At 49.2% G+C, this 10,353-nt stretch overlaps 1 protein-coding gene across 2 annotated transcripts in view; it reads left to right on the forward strand.

Moving 5' to 3' along the window:
* The window catches only part of RCSD1 (RCSD domain containing 1), a 60,625-nt gene extending 52,409 nt beyond the window's left edge, over window positions 1-8,216 (forward strand). For both annotated transcript variants that reach the window (XM_070591490.1, XM_070591491.1), the window contains one exon: window positions 6,525-8,216. In XM_070591490.1, the coding sequence (XP_070447591.1) occupies window positions 6,525-6,557 (33 nt within the window). In that variant the 3' untranslated portion in view covers window positions 6,558-8,216. The remainder of the gene's footprint in view (window positions 1-6,524) is intronic.
* The last annotated feature ends 2,137 nt before the right edge of the window (window positions 8,217-10,353 follow it).

A 10,353-nucleotide genomic window follows, 5' to 3' on the forward strand; every position in this document is an offset into this window, starting at 1 on the left:
GGAAGCCGGAGCCCTGGCGGAGGAGGCACAGTGTGTGGGACGAGCACAGGCGAGTTGGAGAAGCTTCGGGGCAGGGCGGCGTTTGGAAGGCGGCTCCGTGTTCCATCCATCCACACCCGGGCGCTGGACTCCCAGTGCACATGAGGAGCAGGAGGGCTGGGCCCCAACGTGGCAGCCGGGCAGCGCCCCTCCCCACCACTCCTGGGGCGCCCATCATCATTCACCTACCTCTGCTTCAGGAGCAGAACCAGCCTTGCCAAGACTAGGAAGTTCCACAGAAAGAGCTGGATGTCCCACCCCTCTCCTCAACAAGTCACCCTCCAGGGTCCCCTTCCCTTCCCGTTGTTCACTCACTCACTCACTCAGGCCACCATCAGCTTCCTCCTGCATTAGCCTCTGATGGGGCTTCCTGCTGCCACTTTCTGCCTGCATAGTCCATTCTCTGTACAACAACCAGAGAGTTTGGGTGTTGTGGGTATGTGTGTTTAGGTCATGGACTCGTTGCTAAAACTACTCACCTCCTGTGTTAATTTTTTAGGGCAGACCATAACATATTACCACAGAATTGGCAGCTTAAAACAATAGAAATGTATTTTCTCCCAGTTCTGGAGGCCAGAACTCCAAATCAAGGTATTGGCAGGCTTGCTTCCCTCTGGAGGCTAGGAGGGAGACTGCTCCGTGCCTGTCCCCTTACTCCTGGCAGCAACCCTCGGACATCGGTCCTCCCCTCTTCCAGCTTCTGCTGGTGGCCAGCAACCCTTGGCATCCACAGCTGGTGAACACATCACTGCAGCCTCTGCCTCTGTCTTCACGTGGTCTTTCCATTGGTATTTGTGTGTCTCAAACGTCCCCTTCTTTTCTCTTATAAGGACACCAGTCATTGGATGTAGGACCCACCCTAAATCCAGAATGATCTCATCTTGAGATCCTTAATTACATCTGCAAAGATCCCATTTCCAAACAAAGTCATAGTCACAGGTACCCGGGGTTAGGAGTGGACATAGCTTTTGGGGGGATACAACCCCCTTGTCCTCTGGCTTCCTAGTGCACTCAAAATAAAACCCAAACCCTTTGTGAGGCCCTGCATGTGCAGTGGGGGGTGCTGCCCGGCTCCCCTTGGCTCTCTTTCTCCCCTCGCTGTGCTCTAGCCACGCTGATGGTGTTTTGTTCTTCCAGTACCCGGAGCTCATCCCCCTCAGAGCTCTATCCTTGCCGCCCCTCCACCTGGAGCAGTCCTCCTGCTCATCCTCACGTGGCCACTTCCTTCAGGTCTCAGTCAAGAGGCCCCTCCTCACTTAGGTCTGTCTTGACCACCCGAACCAAAGGAAACCACCACCCCCTCGGTTACTCTCTCCCACCATTCCACTTTGTCATCTTAGAACGTATCACTATTTGAAATTCTCTTGTTTACTTCTTTATGATCTCTCTTGACTCTTTTCCCCACTGTATTCCCAGTACCTGCTACAGAAGCTGGAACATTGTAGGTCCTTAAAAAAAAATTTGTTGAGTGCATGAATGAATTTTAAAAGAAAAGAGAAAACTTCTTGACCCAAAAGAAATCATCTTTAATGATACAGCTACAGACATAAGAGGGGTTGATGTGTTTGTAGGGGCTCCCCAGGGTTTCTCACATTTATTCCCACTCAAACCAGATTGGGGAGAAGAACGTGTGGGTCCCAAAGACTCATGACATATGACTCAGACCTCTCTGGTTGGGCTATTAGGCAAAGATGATTCAGATTTCTTCAACACCATCCTTTTTTCTGGGTAAGGAAGATTGGCCCTGAGATAACAACTATTGCCAATCTTCCTCTATTTTTCTTTCTCCCCAAAGCCGCAGTACATAGTTGTATATCCTAGTTGTATGTCCTTCTAGTTCTTCTATGTGGGACACAACTTCAGCATGGCTTGATGAGCAGTGTGTAGGTCTGCACCCAGGATCCAAACCCTCGAACCCCTGGCCGCGGAAGCAGAGCATATGAACTTAACTACTACGCCACCAGGCCAGCCGCAATACCATCCATTCTAAATGAGCAATCTGATCTTGTTAGCCTGGAGATAGCCACCAAGTCTCCAGAAGGCAAATGCATGCCCCAAACCCTTACTCCTTTATGAGGATGGAGCCACATAGTCACCTGCCAGTGGTTCCCTCATCTTACTTTCAGGCTAGGAGGTGCCTGCCTTGCCAGGAGACCTTCCCATCTCACTGGCTTCATCTTCCAGTCCTGAAGGGTTAAGAAGCCACCTTGGTGGGCCGGCCCCGTGGCTGAGTGGTTAAGTTTGTGCACTCCACTTCAGTGGCCCAGGGTTTCCCCGGTTTGGATCCTGGATGTGGACATGGCATCTCTCATCAGGCCATGCTGAGGTGGCGTCCCACATAGCACAGCCAGAGGCATTCACAGCTAGAATATACAACTATCTACTGGGGGGCTTTGGGGAGAAGAAGGAAAAAAAAGATTGGCAACGGATGTTAGCTCAGGTGCCAATCTTTAAAAAAAAAAAAACCCGCCACCTCGGTCCTTGGTTGAAAAGCTTCAGGCAGGTCTCAGGTAGAGAAGGCTTCCTGGAGAAGCTCCAGGATCTTTGGGGCAGGCTCACTGGAAATTTCTTGAGCCTTACTGCTTCATCTTGAGCCTTACTGCTTCATCTTCCTCACCTGACATGGCCCTGGCACGAGGACGAGATGCCCAGCACCCTCAGAAGCATTCTTCTCCCAAACAGGAAGCCCAGGTGGAGAAAGAGTAGTTCCACTCACCACCTCTCCACGCTTTTCCTTCTCCTTAGCCATCACTGAGATGCAACACTTTGATGCTCTTAGCCCAACCCCCTGGTCTTAGAGAGAAAGAAACTGAGTCTACAAGATGGGACAGGAGTTGTCCAAGGTCACAGAGCTCGGTGTTGACGTGATGGACACCAGCTCCAGTCATCGGAATAAACTGCTTCACAAAGCACCTATGCCCACCTGCATAATTTATTTCATCTTGAGGAGGCGTGGCCTCCAGTCCTCTTCCGTCCCTCTCCCGCCTGCGCAAGGTTAGCACCAAAATGCCTCGGGCAGTGCTGCAAAAGGATTCCCCAGTGAGAGGGTCACGGGCTTCCCAGGGCCCCCCAAACCCATCCCAGGTCTTTCCTGATCCGGCAGAGGCACTAAGAGACCGCTGTCCAGCCCCATGATCTAAGCCACATCTTGTCCTTTGATGGTAGAAATCGATTCCTCAGATAAACTAATGATGGTTGCATTCGACAGTTATCTCTAGCACTGTGTTAGTTACTGGGGGCTCACAGATGAAAAAGACGGAGGCATAAACAAACAAACAAAAATAACGACAAGACAGTAGAATAACTGATTCTGCCTGGGAACTGCAGTGCTGTGTAAAGTACAAAGGATGGAGCAATTGATTCTTCAAGAGGAAGCAGGGCAAGGTTTCCTAAGTGGGCCGAAGGCATCAGATGTATGAAATACTATAAAGGATTAACTTGCTGTTATGTTGCCCCTCACAAGTATGTTAACATTTCATGCTTAAAGAAATGAGCCATCTTGGGAATTTCCATCATGGTGCAGGCTGGACATACCAAATCACAGCACTTAGGATTCTGTTTATAGGAAAAGTAGCGCTGGAAAGAGGGCACTGAATACGATCCAGCTCTAACACTGTAAATAAATGGAACAAGTGTTTCTCACTCATTTCGTAGCCAGTACCTTCTAGGACCCTCACATATGCCGGAGACAGACTCATCCAAACAGAGACATTCCAGATGCTCTGATGTCACATCCAAGACTTTGTAGTACTGACAGTAAGTGCTGACTCCCTAACGGCCTGGTGCAGTTGCTTTTCCAGGCCATGCTCCTTGATTTTGCCACATCTGGTTTGAAGCTCCTTTCTCCCTCACTTCAGCTGGGACAGCCCCTTCTCCTGACTTTGTAACTAAGTGTTTACTTTGCTCTCTTCTTTCTTCTCCCTCCCCATTAACTGGGCAGGTCCCTGAGACTCATTTCTCGGCCTTTATCCCTTCTCACTTCTCTTGGGGCCACACTCCCCTGCATTCCCACCTCAACCCCTCCCTTACCGTCAAAACTGCCCTTCACTGAGGTCCCTCCCCCCAGGGACCTCAGGGACCTCGTGGCACCACTTAAGTGCTGTCCTGCTGTTTCTTAATCTGCCTCTCACCCCTGACCTGCTCCATCTTCCTGTATTGCCCCCCAAAGCTAAGTCCCTCTCATACCCACCTTCTCTGCCAAGACTTATGCATGTCCTTGGTGGAATTCGCAAGACCCTGCTGCCTGGATCTTCTCCAAACCCTTACCGACCCGGCTGAGTCGCACCCATCCTCACTGCTGCCGGAGGCCTCTCGCTGCACGTCTGCCGTCCTCTTTCCTCCCACATTCCTCGCACTTGCACCTGACATCCTCTCCCGCTCTGCGGATGACCTCACCTGTTTGACTGAAAGGAAGACCAGCCAGTTTCCCGCCTTCCTCGTTCTCTGCGTCTCCTCTTCCCGTGACTCGGAGGAGAGACCCCTTCTCCTTGACAACACAGAGCCCCTCATCTGCTGTGCTCTAGCTTCCCCCCGATACCATTTTCTGGACATTTGTGGGGTGTGTCTGTGCATTTTAAGTGGTGGGTTAGACTAAGAATTCCCTATTTGGTTTCTCTTCTGTATTTCAGGCTCCTTGCTAGCTCACCCCTTTCTGCCTACAAACATGCTCGATCTCTCCAATCCTAAAGAAGAACCTCTGCCCCGCCCCCCAACCCCATACACACCATCTTCTCTGTCTCCCTCTCATTTGTTTCCCCTCGTGATTTCACTCTTATCAATGATCTTGAAGCTCACAAATGCCCTCCCAGCCCCCAAAGACTGGTCATGTCTTGGTTCTCTTCACCCTCACCTCTGCGGAGCAGCTGACGCTGGCGGCCTGCCCTGGAAACCACCTCCCTCCCTTCGCCTCTGTCTGGCGAGGCTGCCCCGGCCCCTCCTCCCTCTCTGCCTCCTAAAGAGCTGCCACATTCTGACCTTGGCAGTCTCCTCTGGCTCTCACTCGCAGGCTTCAGCCATCACGTTTTCTGAATGATTCCTAAACCTGACCTCACCGTCACCTCCGGACCACTCCTGACTCAGTGCCAGCCTGGCCGTGGTCCCAACCACACACCAGCAGACCTCCCCACTGGGAGGCCCGCCAGTGCCTCACACTCAACATTTCCAGAACCAAATTCATCCTACTCACTCTGTCTCTTCACCTACAGTCAACTGAAACCCAAAATGCCTTAGCTATACTTGCCCATCTCTGCTAATGAGGCAGTTCCATTTCTTCTACCTCCATACCTCATCCCTCCCAGGTCTCATGAGATTTCTCACGTGGGAGCTTTCACTTCCTCTCTCTCCGTCTCCATCTCCGCTGCCGTGACCCCAGCACTACCCTTTCTTTCTTATCTCTACAGTCACAACTCACGCCTAACGGAATTCCTGGTCTCCAGACCCTCCCTCCACATTAGCACCAAATTCGTCTTCCTGAAAATGCCATCTCGGTTGTCTGCTCTCCTACCCAAAACCCGTTGGAAAGTTGAGTTCACACCCCTCTGCGTGCCGAACTTTGCCACTGTGCCCAGCCTTCACCTGTCCCCCCTGAGGGGTCCAGGGCTCCAGGCAGCCTACACCACCCACCATCCCACAGTAGGCAACACATCCTGTCACCGGCTCCTGCCGCCCCCCCATCCCCCAGTGCCTGCACCCCCAGTGAGATTGCTCTCAGCTGGCTGGGCCGTCTCACTGACCTAGAAGTCCTCTCACTGCATCCCTGTCCTCCGCAGGCCTTCCCTGACTGCCCCATGACAAAGCCCCAGAGAGCTGCACAGCTCCTCACACTCATCTAGTCCACCAGGGCAGCCCGTGTCACCTACCGCCTTGCTCAGTGCACACACTTGCGAACGTCTCCACTTCGCAGCTAGAGAACTGGTGGTGCTGAGGCCTCGTGTGGCTCCTTGCAGAGAAGGAGCTAAAAGTCATACCTTTTGAATGAATGTTGAATACATAGCTATTTTCCTGTCCTTTACTCAAGTCTTTTATTTTCATTTCTTTCTGTTCTTTTTCCATTTTTATGCTGCCAAAGATTCTTGAGCAGTGTTTCAGGAAGATGAAATTGAGTGGGAAGGAGTGAGTAGGTAAGAAGCTAGGGCACGGAGGACATGGGAAGCCAGCCATCAAGAAATGGGCAGTATCACCTAATAGTTGAGGGTTCAAGCTCTGGGCCCTGACTCCACCACTTATAAGCTGTGTGACCTAAGGGAGGTCACTTAAACTCTCTCTGCCTTAACTGTCTCACCTATAAAACAGAGTTACTAGAAGTACCCAAGTCATTGGTTTTGTGAGGAATAAATGAGTTGATGCACGTAACAAACTATGTCAGGCACAGAGCATTATTATTACCATTACTATTACTGCCTGATCTGCCATCCCCAAGGACATATGCCGAGTGTCAGGATTTCCCCACTGTCTTCCTAATTCATTCTTTCCTCCTCTGTTCACAGGAAGACACCCCTGTCCAGGACACTAAAATGTGAGGATGAGCTCATTGTGCCCGTGATGAAGCTGCTGGAGACGTCTCTCTGGAAGCAGCAGCAACAGTAGGAGCAGCAGCAGATGAAGCCATCGCAGAAGCAGCCTAGGAGGAGGGTCTGGAGCCCCCTGAAGATGCAGGGTATTTGCTTCCTGGCCTCTATGTCGTCCGCAGACAGAGATTGGATCTGAGGGCAGCAGACTTTTATCAGCTTGAGTGTGTGTCACTTGGTAGACTTGGTTAAAAAAACAAAAAAAAAATCTTATTTAAAGCAATTTCCTGTGGTGACAACTCCCTGGGATACTGTCAACCTGCAGGGCTGGGTCCTGGCCGCATCCACTGACCCCTCCGCTGACCTCGGAACTGGACTCTGATTTAGCTTATCAGACTTCCTTTGTGTAAAGTGATAGCCTTTTTGATGTTCAAAGTCTTTACAGTTCTCAGATGTAAGTAAAAGCTAATTTCTGGTGGCCAGAAACAAAAGAAAATAGTATTGCTGAAAATATAAGTCCTATAAGTTACAGAAGATCTTAAATTGTATCAAGACCCGGAGACAAACTTCCAGCTAGGTCCAAATTTGAACTGGCCAACCAGTTTTTAAAACATTGGACTAGAAGAGAAACTTATTGAAACATTAAAAAAATATGTGTCTGTTCCAGCAATAGGAGCTTTTTGTCCCCTAGTTTTCTTGTTGATGACTACCATGGGAGGTGACTGGCTCAGCTGGCCTGCTTCTGCCAGGGAGGAAGAGGCCGCAGGGAGCATCTCTGATGAGGTTCCACAGCTCTGCTGCCTATCCTCATCCTGAAAGCAGGGCAGTGGTACCTGAACAACGCCTGCCCTCTGAGTCACCGTGTGAGGATGAAGTTCGCACCTCCACAAGCTGGCCTCGAGCATGGATTAGCAGTTTCCTGGGAGGTGCTTTGAGTGTTGAGATGTGCAGGCATCCTTCCTGCTGCCCGGGGAAGCTGCTCTTGATGGAAGCCCAGGTTCTCCTTCCCGACTCAGGAGTGGGTTGGGGTCTTCAGTCGGCTCTCACTGGCAGCTCTGGCTTTAATGTTCTGTCTGCAGAGTGCAGGCGGTTTTGCAAGGAACAGGGGGCCTGACTCCCCTTCCTTAACTTGTGTCTTCGTGCACTCCTGCTGAAAGATGTTAATCTGAATAAATGTTTGATCTTCAGGGTTGATCCTTATTCAGATCTGAGTATTTCACTGTCTCGTCGTGCTGGTTTGGTAGGTGGAGCAGGTGTTTTCCTGGAGGTCTGTTAGACCACACCCTATCCTGACCTCAGAAAATTGTCTCCCAGACTAAAAGACCTTATGTCACCAAGGATACCTCAATTTTCTCATCCCATTTACAGTTTTCCTAACTCCAGGATAATGTTAATATTTGGGATATATGTATTTTTCAATACTATTTTTAAATATAACACATCTTCTAAAACTTGTAACCTAGTCAAGCCCAATACTACAATAAGCTTTTTGTTTTAGCAGAATTTGGGAGATTTGTGTGTGTCAGATATTTTGAGGTCTATATCATGTATATCTATCTCTCTATCATCTATCCCTTTATCTATCCATCTACCTACCTACCTACCTATCATCTATCTACCTATCTATCTACAGAGATGTATGCCCCTAAACAATACATGATTTTATTTCTATGTGTCTTGGGGTTGTTTGTACACACATACATATCCAGGCAAGAGTTTTGTGAATGTGTACATGATTGTGAGGGTGTGTGATGAAAGGGTAAATCTGCCACTTTCTCTCACTTGAAAAAGGAACGGAAGAGAAAGCATGGGATGTAGGTGTGAAAATAAAACTCTGTTTTTCTTCTCGAGGTTCTAAACCTTAGAGTAGCAGATGAGAAAGGAGCAATAAAAAAATGACAAAAATTTGATGCTGAAGGAGCATGCTTGATGGTGTCAGAGTACCTTTCCATCTCCCCTAGTTCCCTATTAAGCACATTATTTGATCTATTTTGTGAAAAACAGAGGCCCCGTTCCCAGGGGTTGTCAGCACAGGGGGCTTTTGGCAGGAACCGTTTCCCGGGGGGGCTGCAGCCTGGCTGTTTATAGCTCCACTTTCCGGTGGCGACCATGATGAGGTGCGGCGTCCGCATGGCTGACAGTGGGGACTAAAGAAGCCCATTTGTGTCTTAGGTAGCACGAGGTCCTCACCAGGCCTGGGGGACCTTGTTTCTTTCAGGCCTCCTTAACAGGCTTGAAAGAAAACGCGATTCTTCACAGCTACAGGATAACGAATCAGAATCATTCATCCACTTCCTTGTAATCCAGCATGATTTTTCAAGTGTCCTTCCTTTCTCCAGAGAGGGAGCAAGAAGAAAAGTTTAGGGATGCTTTGAAGGGATATGCCAATACTTCAAAGAGGCTGGGATGCTGTTTCAGCTGCAGGTGGAATTGGGTGCCCAGTTGATCAGAGAGGCCCCAGGGCCTCAGAATGCCCCTCTCCTCACTGGGGTCACCCTGAACAAGGCCCACTTGGCCATACTGGTTTTGGCCTATGACCAGTGGACTAGAAGCTCAATAAGTATATGTCAAATAAAGGAATCAACGAGTGGTCAGGCAATGAGTCCATCATCATCTTCTGATTCGGTGCTCTTGGAAGTGTAAAAGTTTAATACGGTTGAATGAATGAGGACCTTCCTCTGCTCATGAAAGGAGCCCGACTCAAATTGGCTGATGAAAGACAGAACTACATCCAAGAATCTCTCTCTACCTATACACTAAATCATATAAATTGAAAATCTGTGGATAGACCTAAACACAATCACTCCAACAATGTCAGAAATCTCTCTTTGTTATTCTCTGCTTTCCTCATCTTGGCCGTGTTCTCAAGCAGGCTCTTTCCAGCCTGCAAACCCAATGGAAAGAGCTGATTCTTTTCCAATGACTATGGGGGAAAATTGCAAAGGTTTTCTATAGGCCCCTTGTGGATCCTGTGTCCATACCTGAACCAGTCGTTATGACCAAGAGATTGGCTGGGCCCAGATCATGTGCTCTCTCCTGGAGCTAGGGGCTCGGTAAGTCAATCAATGCCCTGGGAATGGGAGCAACGGGCGCCTCAAGGTGAAATTGGGGTGCTGTGACCAAAAGAAATGATGCTGGGTAGGCAAAAAACATGATAGATGTCTCCAACAGGGCAATACCTGAAGCCAAATTACTGTCCATTGTTTGCTAAAAAATTACATTTTGTTTAATGCCAACTAGTTTTTGTCAACGTTTTCTCCATGGGCCAGGTGAAAATAGTATGAACAGAATGTCTCTGTATGATGCACGACCAGGTGACTTATGAAGATGTCAAGGACACTTTGAGCAAAATTCAAGCGCTACTCAAATAGAACCGTATTAGTTTTCATAAGCTCCCAGAGAAAACCAGTCTCATGATTTGTGTAACACCGTGTTGCTGTGTCCAGAGACGGCCTGGAGCTCCATGAGGGTGCAGTCAGGGTGTGTGTTTTTCTTCATTGTGCACAGTGCCTCACGCATGGTAGGTGCTCACTCAACGTGTTAAGTAATGAATGACTGCACTGACTTCAGAGCTGGAATAGGATTATTTTCAACATTCATCGCTGCCCACCACTCCGCTTATTTGATACCAGATGCCTGAAGTGTCCTAAGTAGCAAGTGATTGCCCTGGCTTCAGTCTTCCTTCCCGATCAAAGTGCCAGTGCTCCTGAGAGAGGAAATAGTTTGATCCTCCTGCTTCATCACACCTTGGGTTCTGTTGCTTCTTGAAACTCTCCCCAGGGAGGTTGGAAAACAAGAGCAGAGTGCA

This window comes from Equus przewalskii, chromosome 23 (assembly GCF_037783145.1).
Source record: "Equus przewalskii isolate Varuska chromosome 23, EquPr2, whole genome shotgun sequence".
Taxonomy (NCBI): domain Eukaryota; kingdom Metazoa; phylum Chordata; class Mammalia; order Perissodactyla; family Equidae; genus Equus; species Equus przewalskii.